At 44.1% G+C, this 16978-nt stretch overlaps 2 protein-coding genes across 3 annotated transcripts; both read left to right on the forward strand.

Moving 5' to 3' along the window:
- Nucleotides 1-346: 346 nt before the first annotated feature.
- si:dkey-13p1.4 (transmembrane protein 151B) lies at nucleotides 347-7003 on the forward strand. Its single transcript, XM_062523445.1, has 2 exons — nucleotides 347-451; nucleotides 5375-7003. Exons 1-2 carry the CDS (start codon nucleotides 347-349, stop codon nucleotides 7001-7003), a joined length of 1734 nt encoding a protein of 577 aa, XP_062379429.1.
- A 1507-nt stretch (nucleotides 7004-8510) lies between these two features.
- heatr4 (HEAT repeat containing 4) lies at nucleotides 8511-16923 on the forward strand. 2 transcript variants are annotated; one of them, XM_062523118.1, is made up of 17 exons: nucleotides 8511-8639; nucleotides 8952-9738; nucleotides 9986-10173; nucleotides 10687-10845; nucleotides 11287-11490; nucleotides 11663-11806; nucleotides 12095-12271; nucleotides 12690-12859; nucleotides 12980-13084; nucleotides 13249-13367; nucleotides 13931-14111; nucleotides 14488-14557; nucleotides 15089-15278; nucleotides 15491-15569; nucleotides 15909-16074; nucleotides 16340-16401; nucleotides 16788-16923. In XM_062523118.1, the coding sequence occupies exons 2-17, from the start codon at nucleotides 8990-8992 to the stop codon at nucleotides 16836-16838; spliced, it is 2814 nt and encodes a 937-aa protein (XP_062379102.1). In that variant the 5' UTR covers nucleotides 8511-8639; nucleotides 8952-8989; the 3' UTR covers nucleotides 16839-16923. The 2 variants fall into 2 exon arrangements, with proteins under 2 accessions (XP_062379102.1, XP_062379101.1); XM_062523117.1 differs by having other exon boundaries at nucleotides 8522-8639; nucleotides 8915-9738.
- The last annotated feature ends 55 nt before the right edge of the window (nucleotides 16924-16978 follow it).

Raw genomic sequence — 16978 nt, forward strand, 5'->3', positions numbered from 1 at the left:
ATATGCATGCGCCGTCGCCGAGCAGCCTCTCGATCTGCAAACTATTCGTTGCGCTGTTGGAGAGCGCGCATGCCAGCCGATGTGGTCAGCATCAGGACCGCAAGCAGCGACTGTGGGCTTCTTTTTTTCCCCACTGTCCTTGAACATGCTGGGAAGCCTCTGCAGTCCCCCGATCCCCGCCCCTCAGCCCCGCGCGATGGGAACACCCTGCGGGATCCCCAGTATCCCTTGGCTTTTGGCCCAGCTGTGCTAGGTTTAGAAGTTGTGCCTTTGCCGCTGCTGCCGGCATTGGGAAAGACAGGTCCGAAGTAGTGGTGGCTTGAGTGTGCGATGTCCAGCCAGCAGAATGTTGTCTCCAGATTTGGAAACTGATACGACTGCGGAAGACACATTGGCCAGCTCCCCGAACGCAGAGACGGACACGCCGGCAAGTCTGGATGTTCGGGAGGAGGTAAGGTATAGCGTGCTTGCACACCGGGATGGTGATGGTCCTGTTCTCATCCGATGCCAGACGGATTAGCCTAGATGAAGATGCTGATGTGCGCGCTATTTCATTTTCTAAATTAACAATGCAGTGGCTTTTCCCCATCTAAACGCTCGGCACTGAAATTATATTGTCTGGTGATCAGGTTTAACGCACTCCAAACTGTCCTCTTTTCTGTGCAGATCTACAAACTCCAACTTAAAACTGTTCTAGTTATGATGTCATTGTCGTCTAACTTATTGGTTAGTATTCAAGGAGGCCGACTCTCTTGGTGCATGGATATTAGAGAGGACCACAAAGTGAATGCACTTGCCAACAGACATAACATCATCACAGTGTTTTGGTTGTGGGATCTGCTTTGTGTATATTCACCTGCTGGGCTTCTGTAAAGCTCAGATATGAGTTGTCAGTTTTTTTTTTCTGGTGACAGAACACAGCTGAAGCGAATGCCTCTGCAGATAATCTCCTTAAAAGTTGCCCATGGCTGAAAGCCGATAAATACCCCCTGAAGTGACTGTCTGAAATTGACAATCCATCAGCAGACACTAAACACCCCACCACTGATTTCAGGCTAAGCCCAGTAAATGGATGTGTGCAGAAGAGCGTTATCCATCCCAGTATGTGATGGCACAGTTCAGGGTCTAATTCAGTTTGGGGGCACATGAAGACTGTTCCCATATTTCCGATGCACAATTCCAGACCCTTGTCCAGGTAAAATGTCATTCCATCTTGTCAGATGAATTTCGCATGGACCATTTGCTTCTTTTCTATCCAGCCCTTTTCCTTTTTGTAAATGTAATTTATTTATTTTTAGCCCTATTTTTGTCAGTGTTGTGCACTACACGTGGACCCGTGAGCACACCCTGATGCCAGTGCTATTTTTGAAGTGTGACTCTTCGAGATGTGTCTCTGGATAGCTCATCTGAGTCAGTCTGCCCAGTGGAGCCAGGCCACTGTCATGTATGACCATCCTCTGAATCACCCACATCAAAGGGGCGCGCATCACTTCTCATAGCCTCTGGTTTTGTAGTGACACAGACCTACAACTGCCTCTTAAGATGACTGATGACTATTGTATTAGTGCTTTACTGTCTGGGAACACTATTAAAGTGTGAATTAAAGAAATGGGTCAGACCTTTAAATACCAATCATCACTGCTCCTTCCTCCCAGTGACAAAAGAGGATCTCTTTCATCCCTTTGAAGAGTCAACTCATGCAGGCAAGATCAATGCACAACTCCACATATAATCACAATGTGGGTTTGTGATGCATCCCCAACGGAGCATCACCAAACTGATATTAAGTACAAGAATGTCGTAACCTACAGTTCAGAATGTGTGAAGCCTCCTGCCTGCTTACCTGCTTGGCTCCTTATCCCCCCTGCTGCCGATGGGCAGCAGCATCAATGGATAAGGGCATGACTGGGCAGCTCAGAAAGGACGAAAAAAAAAACACCCTGTGCTGAAAATAAGAAATTAGCTGGTGGTCCAAACTGCTAGTGTGAGCATTTTTTCAGCCCAGGCTGGGCATAGCAGAGCTATTGCACTAAACACTGCAGCCTAAAAGGTTGCAAGTGCATGCTACTAACATGTTGTTTGGGTCAGAGATTTAGTGTGATTATACACATTGAAGAGACAGTGTTGTGTGTGCCACATTGAATTTCTCATAATTTAGCAGACATCAGTGGTTAAGATGCACCACTCCTCATGTTTGACGGGGATTTGTGGGCTGCATTACGGCCACTCTTCCCCGGGGTTTAATGCAAGTGCGGCAGCTTCATTAAGGAATCACTCCTCATCACACCGGTAACTAAATGAACTTTACTCAGTGGCGAGCTGTCTGTCTGACCGGGGAGAAAACCCACTTTGATAGATCAATGCTCCCGCTGTGTGCACCGAAACAAAGTGGGGACTGAAGAGGGATGGTGCCCTAACACCACGCTGGTCTTGAACGATTCAAAAAAAGCCCAGCAGTTTTAGATATAGCACAGTTCATTCACTCGTCTGCCTGGAGCTACCAAGGATTTACTGTACTGTTTTCTGTCACAGTGGGGAGTGAGTAGCATGTGGGGTGCTGGCTTTTGAGCATGTGTTTGCCATCCTCTTCCATGGGACAACTTAATTATTAATGTTACACAGCCCCGTTCGTGCCCTGAAAAACCATTCAGCTTGAATGAATTTCAAACACAATGGTATCACATGTGCTTCACTTACAAACATATTCATTGTATGTCCAGGATCATAAAAGAGATGTTTGATTTAAGAACAGAAAGTGAGGTGAATGAAGCGGGAATCTGGTGAGATAAAAGTGTCGTGAATGATTACAAGCTACATAATACAAGATAATATAACACCATTATCACACAAAGTGATGGTACTGCAAATGTACCGTAGCTGTCCTCCTATCATTGGGTATTTATTCATTATTCATGCCATATCAGACAGAAGACATTTTTGGGGCGGCTAACATTTTGTCTTTTCTGTGAAGCTTTGAAGTTGGAACTAGAAACTAAATTGACCTTACCCAGTCGAGGCTTTTTTTTCCTGAAAATTCAGAAAATCGGAAATGAGGAGGTTGATTAACCCCCAACCCAACCAATGTATTTGAATGCTCTGTCTCTGTCACTCTGAGGTCTTTGTTCACTCTTTTCCCATCTTGAGTTAAATTTTCATGATGTTTCATGTCATATGCTGACCTCAAGGCAGACACATTGTGTGTGCAAATGGGAACAATACATGGTTAAAAATGATGGGTCATTTCATCCTTGAAGAACAGGAAATACAATCGGCAACACTTGAGCTCCTCCATGTATTGACACACAGATGCTGCTGTCTGAAATCAATGGATACAGAGCACTCTGTGTTTATCAATCAGTCATGAATGAGGGTATTTTAAATGCTGATAGCCTGTAAAAAAACAACTTTAAAAGATTGGTGTTGCCTTTTGCTAGATATGCTCTCTGAACATTGGAGTTAAGTAATGTTATATCAATCGGACCACACTTACAAGGAGGTACTTAGTGATTTAGTTATATGGTGAATGCAATAGTGCTGAATTGCTTGATGCTGAATCCTTGAATCATCCTTAATCACTAGCAATTTATGGTTTGAAATAGGAAGCATCTTGAAATTCAGAATTGCAGTCAACCCACCAAGCTGCTATAGTTTACAGTGCCTATAGAAAGTCATCATACCCTTTTGAAATAGTTACTTTTTTTGTCTTACAGCCTGAAATCAAAACCCATTTTAAAAAAAATCTTTTCCAGTTTTATTAACAAATTTAGCTGTACAACATCAAAATAATGAAAAAAAAGTAAACAGTTCTGAAAATTAATAAAAAATGAAAAACTAGAATAACAGGGTTGGAAAAGTCATCATACCCCTGACTTAATACTTTGTAAAGCTTCCTTTTGCTTTCATTACAGCCATCAATCTGTTTGGATATGTCTCTATTATAGCTTTGCACACCTAGATAGGGGAATATTTGCCCAATTTTCCGTACAGAAATGTTAAAATTTAGTCAAATTCTATAGGGAATGGCGATGGACTGCTCTCTTCAAGTCAATCCACATATTTTCTATAGGATTTAAGTCAGGGCTCTGACTTTGCCACTCAAGGATATTCACCATCCTATCCTTAAGCCACTGCTTTGTTCTTTTGGCAGTATGTTTAGGATTGTTGTCGTGTTGGAAGGCGAATGACCTCCCCATCCTCAGCTGTCTAGGAGAGGGACGCAGGTTTTCCTTAAGAATGTGGGTGTACTTGGCATTATCCATTTTCCCTTCTATCCTGACCAATTGCCCAGTTCCCGCTGAAAAGAAACATCCCCACAACATAATGTTGCCCCCACCCTGCTTCACACTAGGTATGGTGTGTTTTGGGTGGTGTACTGTGTTGGTTTTCGCCAAACATTGCGCTTGGAGTTCAGTGCAAAAACACATCTGGAATATTCTGCTACCATGTGGAAAAAGCTTATATGGTCAGATGAGACTAAGATCGAACTTTTTGGAGACTAAGATTGAAGTTTTTGGACTGAGCTCCAGGCGCTAACCAAACACAGTATACACACCCAAACACACCCAAAACACACCATACCTACTTTGAAGCATGGTGGGGGCAACATTATGTTTTGGGGATGTTTCTCTTCAGCGGGGACTGGGCAATTGGTCAGGATAGAAGGGAAAACGGATGCTGCCAAGTACACCAAAATTCTTGAGGAAAACCTGCGTCCCTCTCCTAAACAGCTGAGGATGGGGAGGTCATTCGCCTTCCAACACGACAAAAATCCTAAACATACTGCCAAAAGAACAAAGCAGTGGCTTAAGGATAGGATGGTGAATATCCTTGAGTGGCAAAGTCAGAGCCCTGACTTAAATCCTATAGAAAATATGTGGATTGACTTGAAGAGAGCAGTCCATCGCCATTCCCTACAGAATTTGACTACATTTTAACAATTCTGCACGGAAAATTGTGTGCAAAGCTATAATAGAGACATATCCAAACAGATTGATGGCTGTAATGAAAGCAAAAGGAAGCTTTACAAAGTATTAAGTCAGGGGTATGATGACTTTTCCAACCCTGTTATTCTAGTTTTTAATTTTTTATTAATTTTCAGAACTGTTGACTTTTTTTTCATTATTTTGATGTTGTACAGCTATATTTGTAAATAAAACTGGAAAAGATTTGTTTTTAAAATGGGTTTTGATTTCAGACTGTAAGACAAAAAAAGTAACTATTTCAAAAGGGTATGATAACTTTCTATAGGCACTGTATCTGTTAAGTGTTAGTCTAGCTATTTATATGTAAGTAATATGCAGGCATTGTATAGTTTACCTATTAAGTGTAGCCCTGCTATGTGACTTGTGTGCGTTTGTGTTCTGTATCTGTGCAGCAGCGGCCAGTGAAGCAGTCTCTCAGTGCGTCCATGTGTCGGGATTCCCATTGGCGCTGCCTGCTGCTCTCGCTCCTCATGTACAGCTGCCTGGGCGCCGTGGCCTGGTGTCAACTCACCAGCGTGACCAAGCTGAGCTTTGACTCGTCCGCCACCTCCTCCCTGACCGCCTCCATCAACTCCATGCGCGGCGGCGGCGGACCGGGCCGCTCCATGATCTACCACGACAGCCCGTGCGCCGACGGCTACGTCTACATCCCGCTGGCGTTCCTGCTCATGCTGTACGCGGTGTACCTGGTGGAGTGCTGGCACTGCCAGGTGCGCAGCGAGCTCCAGACGCGCGCCGACGTGGAGAGCGTGTACGAGCGCGTGCTGCGCATGCGCCAGGCGCGGCCCTGCATCTGGTGGAAGGCCATCAGCTACCACTTCGTGCGCCGCACCCGGCAGGTGACGCGCTACCGCAACGGCGACGCCTACACCACCACGCAGGTGTACCACGAGCGCGTCAACACGCACGTGGCCGAGGGCGAGTTCGACTACAACCTCTGCGGCATGCGGGACGTCTCGCGGGACCTGCAGGGCCTGGAGGGCCACTCGGCCACGCGCCTCCGCTTCACCAAGTGCTTCAGCTTCGCCGGCGCCGGGCCCGAAAACGCCTACCTCAACCAGCGCGCGCGCTTCTTCTCCGAGATCGAGGGCCTGGACGACTACATGGAGGCGCGCGAGGGGATGCAGCTGAAGAACGTGGATTTTAAAGAGCACCTCTTGGCCTACGTGGACCTGGACCGGCTGCCGTGGTACGCCTCCCACGTGGCCTTCTGGCTGGCCGCCATGCTGATGCTCTCGTGGCCGCTGAGGGTGCTGATCGAGTACCGCACCGCCTACGTGCACTACCGCGTGGAGAAGCTGTTCGGGCTGGAGTACAGCAGCCCCTCGCCGGAAGAGGAGGAGGAGGAGGTTCCGATGCGGAACGGCCTGCCGGCCTGCAGCCTGCCCCGGGCGGAGACGCTGGACAGCACGGAGCTGGAGTGGCACATCCGCTCCAACCGCCAGCTCATCCCGAGCTACTCGGAGGCCATGCTGATGACCGTGGGGGCCTCGGGCCAGACCGAGTGCCGCTCCTCTGCCAACTGCCTCCTGCTGGACAACCGGCCGGCTCGGAGCTACGGGACGCTGGTGCAGGACTGCGAGCATTGCCGGCGCCTCCAGGGCGGCGCCAGAGCTGCCGGCGGTGGCGGTGGGACAGAGGGTGGCCCCACAAGGCGGATGGCACTGCTGAGCTCCAGCTGCTCGTCCATCTTCTCGCGGCACGCCTTCCACTCGCGGCTGTCGCTGGACACGTCGCGCTTCTCGCTGTGCCGCATGTACGGCTCGCAGCACACGGTGGGCCTCTGGCGAAGCCGCAGCAGCACGCTGACCGGCGGCGGCGGCGAGCACTGCTGCCCGGACGAACAGTGTTGCCGCTCCTACTCCAGTCAGATGGCGCTCAATGACAGCCCGCCCACGTACCGCGACGCGCGCTTCTTCCCCGTGCTTATCGTGCACCGGCCCGAGGGCTGCGGGGACGCCAGCGAGGTGCGGCGGTACTACGTGCGCCGAGGGTCTTGTTGCCTCGAGACCTCGCTGTGAGGATAATCTTTGACTCTGATGCAGCCAAGTGGTTTTGAGGGCAGCCAAGTGATTGTGAGCACTATATTACACACTTGATTGTGGAGGGAACAAAGTGCCCAAACACACAGCAAAGGGATTCAACTTTCTATCAGTTTCTGCCAAGGAGATACATAGAAATTTTGCTGTCCTTAAGATAATACAGTCAAGGCGACAGGACACACTAATCACCAAATGCTATTTAATTTAATAGCTCATTTTCTTCTGTGATTTGCTGTGAGAAAATGAACAGAAAACCAAATATACCCCTATTGTGTTATCAGGGTACTATAGACACAAATCTTCATCGTCTGGCTTCTCCAAAGGGCTGGATTTATGCAGAACCATTAAATACTTGACAGATCAGTCATGAAAACAAACACTGTAAGTTATTCCCTAATAGAGGGACTACTTACTCTAGATGTAGCCTATATCATAACTAACATCTAGAAACAACCATTACAAAAATGGCCTTGGCGTAAAACTATTATGTGCACAACCTCATGTCAGTAGTCAACCTCAAAAGTTTAGCAGTTACCATTGAAAAAAGAGTGACCAGATAGAACTGACTTGAACAGAGCGTGGAACTGGTAACTCTGTATATCATTTAGTGGAAGTGGAGTTCAAAGGGATGTTGTTGATTAGAAATAGAAGCATTGGTGAGTTGTCACCAGATTCTGTCTGTGGCAGATGCAGATGCAATCCGTGAATGAAATTTGTCACTGAAATGACCATAAAGTTGATTAAAAATGTGCACTCTTGTCATAATGTAGCAAACTCAATTCTGGCCCTATGAGATTACCTTGACAATTATATGTTTTTCCCCAGTGAAACTGCTTATTTTAATGCATGTAGGCTACTTACAATGTGATGGTGCTTCATTGGTCATGCTGTGTCAACAGTGTAGCATGCTTTTTTATATATTTGTTTTATACAGAGTTGTATGTATGGGCATATATCTTTGTGTTATGGGTTTCAGAGTAGCCTACTCTTCAAATGAAACTGCATGAATAAGATATTTTACCTGTGGCGACCATTTTTAAATAAAAAATGTTCACCCTCAATTTTTTAATTTCCTTTTAGCCTAGGACTTGAGAAATGAGAATGAATTGCAAACGGGCATTAAAATGCAATGTTAGACCAATAAAGAATTTCTGGCACTAGTTAAATTGTTTAATATCCATAAACCATGGTTTGGCCTGGGTATGTTTTTGTTGTTGTTCTGGAGGCTCTAGTCCACATACTGTAGGCCTATTCCCAATTTGCATGCCACTGCTTCTGTAGCCTGGACCAGTGAGATTACACATACTGTAGATAAAGATGTAGGCCTAATATGTACATAGTTATAGTTAGACATTGCTGATGGTCTTCTCCATAATATTATACACATTGATTTTCACATGTAATTTGAAACCTGCAACTGCAACCACAAACCACAAGAAGGCCACCACCTAATCCTCTCGTTGGCATGACAACGTCAACATTCTCCCAGAGCATAAATCTGGAAGGAGTAAAGGCACATACGGTGTATGTTGCAAAATTCCCACACAAGTATGCTATTGCAAGTAGATTAATAGAGTGTTTCGCATCGGGTACAGTTGAAGTTATCAGTTTGAAGGTAATGTATTTATTTTTAAGTGAAGACTAAATTACCATACAGGTGTTATGATTTTAGCGTGGCTAGGTAGCATCAGGCTACGTCGTGATGTCAGAAACAAGTGAGAAGGAGGAGTTGAGGACGGATGAAGTGTTATCCTTTGCATAGCTGAATAAACCATGACGTTACAACGTTATAGAATCTACATACATTGCAGTTGACTTACAAAATGATATTCACTTTCTCTTTCCTTACTAAAGAACATTTTTTTTTACTTTCCTACCCATATAATGTAGGCTAGCCTATAATGAAAATGTTTTGAGCATCACAAAGGGAAACCTGGCTGTCAAGTCACTCTAGCTAGCCCAAACATGGATGTTTTCCAGCGTGCCAAAGTCAAGGCCAGGTCCCAAAAGAATCCACGTGGTCATAAACTTTACAGGCAACTCCTCAGCAATGCTTCCCATGGCATTACCTTCTCCGAAGATGTTATTATGGAGATGGGACCAGAGACTGTGCCTTACAGCAAAGCCAACTTCCACTGTTTGTATCATGCATCTGGTCCACTGGCACCAATTCCCAAACAAAACAGTAAAAAGAAAACATGGATTAAACCGTGTCACTCCAAAGATGAAGAAGAGATCCTTGTGGACGCGACTCGTCTTCTACCATTGGAGCCTCCATCAATTGCTCCACTAGCTGCCAAAGAGTCCCTAACTTTTCCCATTACACAGGAGAACATGGCAGATGCCATCAGAAGAACAGGTTTACGTTGGGCTCCTAACATCTATAGCTGTCTGAAGCAGACCACAAGGAGTGATAAAGACGACAAACCCAGGATGGAAATTAAGTGGGATGAGTTTGTACTGAAACAACTTACTAAGACCAGTGCAAAGTGGATTGTCAGCCAGCAAATTCCCAACCACTGCATGGATAAGCCTAGGCTTCAGTCAATGCTGAGGAGGAAGTATGGGTCGGCCAGTGCGACAGACCTGGTGAATGACGACCCCATGAGTGAGCAGGACTTCTGCTGTTTTGTAGAGCTGCGAAAGCCCATTGCAGAGCTGAAAGGGGCTCTCAAAAAGAGCATAGCTGAGACACCATTGCCAGTGTATTACAGGCAAGTCACCATGCATACATTTCATTCATAGCCTACTACTATACTTAAAAGACACCGCTTTGGATCTCTGAGTATTTTGTACAAGACACAACTTCTTTCCAATTTTGTGTTAAAAACATTGTTCCAGAGAATTAAAATGGATCTTTTTATGGTACTTTTTTTGCTCAGTATCGTAACTGTCTGACTCTCTGAAGTGCTTGTTTCTTCAACATTTCATCTGTGTGTTTCTCGTCCTTCTCCCTCTCAGGGTGCAGGGCTACTCCTGCTCGACCACCACCACGGATAAACCTGGTGGGGTAAACCAAACAGCAGGAGATGTGGTGGTCAAACGCATTGAGCCTCCTCAAACTCCCACTCTGCAGGACAGCCTGAACCCACGGGCAGGCAAATTTGTCTATCACACCGACAACAATTTTGAGCAGCAGCTCCACTTGGGTAAGTTTGCCTATTGTTACCTCCGCCAAGGAGGTTGTGTTATTATGGGTTTGTTTGTTTGTCTGTCTGTCTGTCTGTTTGTTTGTTCACAAGATAACTCCAAAAGTTATGGATGGATTTCGATGACATTTTTAGGGAAAGTTTGAAATGACTGAAGGAAGAAACAATTACATTTTGGGAGTGATCCGTATCACCGCCTGGATCCAGACCAGGAGGCGGTTATGTTTTCGCATGGCGGAGGTTTGCGCCGTCTGAGTGCTTTTCTAGTTTTTGTTTTGCCTTTATTTTGATAGGATAGTGAGAGACTGACCGGAAGTGAGTGGGAGAGAGAGATAGGGTGGGATTGGGGAATGACCCAGGTAGGACACGGGCCTGGGTCCCCATGCACGTTATTCCCACAATGCTCCCCTGTCTATTGTTTTTAATAACTGTAGTCAATGTTTTTATTATTGTCTATTATATTATTTGTCATTTGTCATTCATAAGTGATGTAAGTGAAATCTGTCTCTATAGGGATAGCAAAGCCAGTGCATCAGCTACTCACAAAGAACCATGACCGAATTATCATGGACAACCACTCCGAGTACCAGAAGCATCTTCAGGAGTCCTACCCTAGTGGACCCCAAACATTTCTGACGGCACTGAAGGAGATGAAAGTACCACAGAGAGAAGGTCGGTCACTGAGAAATATTATTTACAAAGACAACCGGATATCTGTTATAGACACGCATACAGACACTGAAATGCACATACATACACACACACACACACACACACACACACACATACATACATACTGTATATACACACACACACACACACACACACACACACACACACACACACACACAAATACACACTAAAGGTTTAGGTGGTTAACCAAACAGCATCCGTCTGTACAGGTATGCAGAATCAATTTCAGGACTTTTTCTTGTGAGTCTCAGCTGGTAGATGTTAGAAAGAAGAAAGAAAAAGAAAGCTTAAACAAACTGGATTGATTGGTGGATGGACCATCAATAATAAACTGTCAGTGATGTGATTTAGTGCAGTAGTGTATTAAACTAGGTAAATAAGTTAAATACAGTAAGTTAATATTTGCATGTACATCATCAGTTATTGGACGAACTGAGAGGGGTCTGCGGAGATGGGTGGCACTGCCTACCAGTGCTGACTACGCCACAGAGATTGGGCTGATACCACCTGACAACAGCGACACGGTTACCGTGACACCCAAACAGCAACGGCGCTATGAGCCCATGACGGAACATTCCTCCCTTCGCATTGCTGTGGAGGAGTGGAGAAGCGCATGGAAAATCAGTATGTCGTTATGAAGTTAACAGTTAACAAAGACCAGGAAATATTATCTCTCTCTTATCTGACAAACAACTAAATCTGTCTGACAAATAACTTGTATGAATAAATTACACACATTTTGTGTGTTTGTTTATTTCACTAAAAATAAACCATCCTCTCTTTCTGTCCCATTCAGAAACCACGTGGCAAAGTGTGACCATAGAGGGCCTGAAAAGAGCCCTCACTGACATGCACTATCACGTCCGCTTGGGAGCCATAGCAACCTGCGCTTCAGGAGCTGTGAACAGGCCAAGGGCTGTGGAGAATTCGATAGATGCCGGTGAGCCTTTGGGTTGTTGAGTTTTTGTTTGTAAGTAAACCCTTTTGGTCATTTGGTCATTCCTGATTACAAGTTCATAGAGACATAGATTGCAGATACAGGACAGTTCAAATGTAATTTTGGTTGCCTCTGTTTGGTTGCCATGCTGGGCATTGTGAATGGGAATTTCCTCCCTGAAAATGGTGCTCTGTAAGGGTGCTAAGACAGAATGGTCGAAACAGATAGCAGACGATTGTTGTGTGTTGTTGATGTTGTTGTTGTGGTGATCTCACTGTCTGCTCGTCTCAGCTCAGTTTGGGCGCAGCTGGGACGTGCATCCGGTTCCTCCGGAGCTACTGCCGCTGATTGTGGCGGCACTGGACGACCCCATCAGGAGGGTACAGATGGCAGCAGCCGTGTGCCACTACGCCATGGGCACACCTGACGCCAAGGCCAGAGAAATACTCCGCAGTGCCCTGCATGAAGGTGAGACTGTAAGACTATAGCTGTGTTCACTCACTTACTCAAAATAACACTCACACACTTGATCACGCACTCTTTATATAGTGTTTTGGACAAACAGCACTACAAAATACCTGGTTCACTCCATACATAGTGCCCTATACAGTGAATGAGTGAACATTTCGAACACAGCCTGTGATATCCACAGACTGCAAAACATCCTTTTGAATGCACTCTTGAAGTCGAGTCATGCTGAAAAATAAAATGCAGGGATAGTTCCAAGGGAAAGCTTGCAAGCAGTAAAAGTCATCTTTTAATTAATCTCTTAATTAAGCTCTTTTAATAAATAACACAATAACACCCAAAGGCTTACTTTGATGGCGATCCTCTGTTCTCTAAATGAAATGATGTTAACATTAGCAGGGCTTGTGTGCTTGGTTAGATTTCGCAGGTCTGGGTGCAGACAGCTGGATAGCAGCTCAGCTCCTAGCCATGGAGGGAGAGGCCAGCAGGGCTGTCATTCAGAGGCTTCTGTCTCAGCACTTCCAGAGTGAGGCTAAGACGGACAGGGAGCAGGCAACCTCGCTCCTCTCCAGTCTCAGCAGTAAGACGGTGCGTTCTGCCTCCTGCCACATCAATCCTTTTCCGCACGCTTAATTTATAACAGCCTACTTAACCCATCCGGCGGCCTCCTGGGGGGGCTCTCATGCACGTTAAACACTGACTCCGTAGACTCTAGTGCGCTCTCTGCTGGCGGAGAAGCTGAACTGTGTCGACTGGAGGACCAGGGTGCTGACCTGTGACACCATCTCTCAACTGAAGGGTCCATTGAACAAGGTACAGCTACCCATCCATTTATGAGAGCAGTTCTGATACAAATATAGTCATCAAGACTGTTTTATGTATACATCACACACCATAATTTATTACATTATTATACTCATGTATGTAATGTGTTACTATGCAGGGACCTAATGCAATTAGATGTGCCCTTATCCTAGGACCTTGCAGACAAGATGATCCATCTGATGTGGAATGACTGGCATGGTAAAGTAAGACAGAAAGCAGCACAGGCCCTAGGCAAGCTGGGGATGGGAAGACAAGTGCACAACGAACTGAGGTACTCAGCAAACACTCAATAATTCATCAATACACCCTTATACATATTTACTGTTCTAGAGATAGTCCTGCTGTTAGCAAACAAAGAGCAGAACAACAAGGAGAATCAGAAGCCAACGCTTTGTGAAGACATCTTTTTTGATGTTGCCATATTTTTCATAAACTATTGAAAGAGGTCATAGAGGTAGAAAAGAAACAAAGACCAAAAGAGTTGAACCTCAAAATGGTATCTCAGCCAATTCTGCTATAGCATTACAGAATTATCCAAATTTGAAAAATGTGCACATGAAAACAAGAATTTCACTCAGAGCTGTAAACTATGTACTTTGTATTATACATAGTCATAGTCACATACTCTAGCACTGAACTGAATTTGCCTCATCAACTCCATGAATTTAATTTCCAGGAAGCTCATATACTGATGTGTACATCCTGTACACTGGAAATCACATTGGCTTTCATCAAAGCTTCCATTACACACCATGAAAATGGTTCAATACCCTTTGTTGACTAGTAAGTAATTGGCAGGGTCGCCCCAAATGACTCCCTCCTGTTCTCCCTCAGCGAGAAGCTGGAAGAAGGTTTAGGTTCCAGGCGCGTGGAGGCGTTGGTGCTCATGAGTCAGCTGCGCATCATGACCGCCAAGCTGCTGCCGTCCTTTCTGCTTTGCCTGAACGACAGCTTTGTGGCCGTCCGCAAACAGGCCTGCCACGTCGCCGGAGAACTCATGTTGAGGGACAATATGGTGAGGGTTATGGAGACACTGCTGTGATGGTGGTGGGGCGTGTTGTTCTGAAATACTGTGTAGTGTTTGTATGATGAGAAGAAGGCAATACATAGCCTTATTCCTCTTTATATTAATATATATTTATATCCTCAGAATATCTAATTTCTGGGTCAATAGATTACGCGCTAACATGCAACTGACTCAAAGTATTATTAAAGACCATTTTGTCTTTTTCCATAGGAGAAGAGAAACGTTCAACTTTGTGTTAGTATAGTCTATATTAGTCTATATAGAGTCTGTATCATATACTACAATTATGTAGACAAGCTGATTCAGCACCAGTTTTGGCCTCACAGACCACACTCATTGTCTTGATGTGATTTTTATATTTTAGATCATGAATCAACTTCTACACTTGATGCAGAATGACCCTGCTTGGGAGGTAAAAGTTGCAGCAATTTCTGGTGAGAACATTTCTGATGTCTGTTGAGAACATTTCTGATTAATTAAACTAAATGGGCCTCTTCCACACTACAAACGTCAGCATGTCAACATGACACGCTTCCCCAAAACAGCTCAAAAACACTTGTATTTTTTTTTTAACAAATCTGCCATGGTGACCCTCTACCTTGTTGTAAGATAATTTGAAGTAAATCAGACCAGTACTTTATAAGTTATATACAGTTTAACTTTTATATAATTTTAATACAATTTTATCAATCGGATCAAAGTTTTTACTCAGGCCGAATTCCTGTTACGATTTGTTGTTAAGTTTGAGAGCATCGACAGTAGGCTCACATTAGAAGACATCACATTGAACAGTCCAGCCCCGGTCTGATCTGTCTAGATTTCTTGCATGTCAGATTTTTTTGTCTTGTAGTGTGAGCAATGCTGTGTGAGAACAGCACGTTATCACATACTGTATCACACATCGTATCACAACTGAAAAAGAAAAAACAGTGCTTTTTGGCTTAAGATGTATTGTGTTGTTTCAGCCCTGGCAAGGATCAGGTGCCTTACGAACAGCCTGCAGAACCTCCTCCTGTGGGCCCTGCACCATGAGCTGGAGCCCAAGGTGCGCATCGCTGCCTGCGAGGCCCTGATGAAGTTGAGGGTGGAGGGCCCAGATCTCCAGCAGGTCCTGCAGGAGCGCTCTGTGCTGGAGCCCAATCCCCACGTGCGGGGGTAAAATGGCAGACAGAGACTCAAATTTCCCTGCATTTTCCTTCATTTTTTAACAAAACCTTGTAGTTGCAAAATGCGACCTTAAGTAAATTTCCCAGAGCAACTTTTCAGCATCTTAAACATCCTTTAACTTCGGACATTCTATCTGTGAAAATGTAAGTATTTGAGTAGTTCTCCCTATCTCCTTACCTGTTTTTTCTTTGATTCTTTAGAAAAATCGAATTGTTACTGAAAATACATGGTTACAATCTTGATGGGGACAAGGGCATGGTCCACAAAATCAAAGATCAGGTAATGGTCTATCATTTCTACATAAGGTTACTGTATGTCACCCAATCATATTATGTATAACTTTTTCAGTCATAGTCATAGTCCTTTACAATAGTGATAATATCTGGCGGATTTGATGAGAGATGAGGTCATTGTGTGATATTGTATATTTAGTAAACTTAAAACCATATTTTACAACAACTACTGTATATATAAGACTTAATCCGTTGTTTGTCAAACAAATCCATGTGACATCAAGATACCCCTGTCCCACACCTAATGCTGTCGTATATCCATCTGAGAATAGAACACTGACCAAATAAATGGACCAATCTCTTTGTTCCACTGTTGTTCATGAAGGTCCATAAGCTGTGTACCAAGGAGATCATAACACAGAAAGTGATGATTTTGAAGGAGCTGGAGTCACAGCAGGGGAACAGGGGGAAGCTTCTGGGGCCCCAGGACGACAACTCAGAAACATCAGACAGCCAAGTCCTAGCTGCGCTGCTTTATGAGCAGTTTAAAAGTTAGGAGATTTGTGATTAAGAAGTTTTTATGGATTGTTTTTTTTAGACAAACAAACCGAACAAGGAAATCCTTTTTCATAAGATTAACACTGCAAATGAACTATTATTGAATAGCAAAATATTATTGAATCACTTTCAAAGGTTTTACATATTTGATTTGATTTTTTGATTTAATCTTTTACTTAAAAGCATTATTATCATGGTTATTTCTGTTGTTGCTAGAATTATTCTTTTAAGAACTTACATGATTTTTTTACCCCTCAGGTTGCAAACCTGCATTCCTTACAGAAGTGGAGTCCACACCTAACATTAACATGGATAGAAAGGTATGATATTAAATGATATTACCACAGATTTAGCAGTGAATTATCTTGCTGTCAGATTATATTCTGATGTTTGTGTCAACAGAAATGGTCAGGATCCCATAATTTACCTAATTTATATAAAACAGTGGTTCTAATAAACAGTTATATGTATAGTCCTGGGTATGCTTTAATTTTTCATCTAGTGGTTTTGCATACCCTCACAGTGCATTTGCATTCCCCTCAAAATACCATTCATTTTGTGAGGAATGCTACATTTATTTTGAGGGAATTACAATTCCCACGTACAAAACAACAACAACAACAACAACAACAACAACAAAAACAGTAAAACAGACATCTTGGTCCCTGTGTTTGTTTTGTTCTCACAGCTTTTACTGAATCCTTAGTCCACAGATGCAGACCAACAAGAGGATGACAAGGAACCTTCCGAAACATAACCCAACAGAGCAAACATCGGCTTCACATATTGTTGTAAGTCAGTAAAGGTACAAGAAGATCCATTAAAGGGTTTTGATATCTCTATCTTTGAGTCATGTTTTCAACAGATGTATGTGAAAAGCATTTCCATTATGTTTTA

Source organism: Sardina pilchardus, chromosome 20 (assembly GCF_963854185.1).
Source record: "Sardina pilchardus chromosome 20, fSarPil1.1, whole genome shotgun sequence".
Classification (NCBI taxonomy): Eukaryota; Metazoa; Chordata; class Actinopteri; order Clupeiformes; family Clupeidae; genus Sardina; species Sardina pilchardus.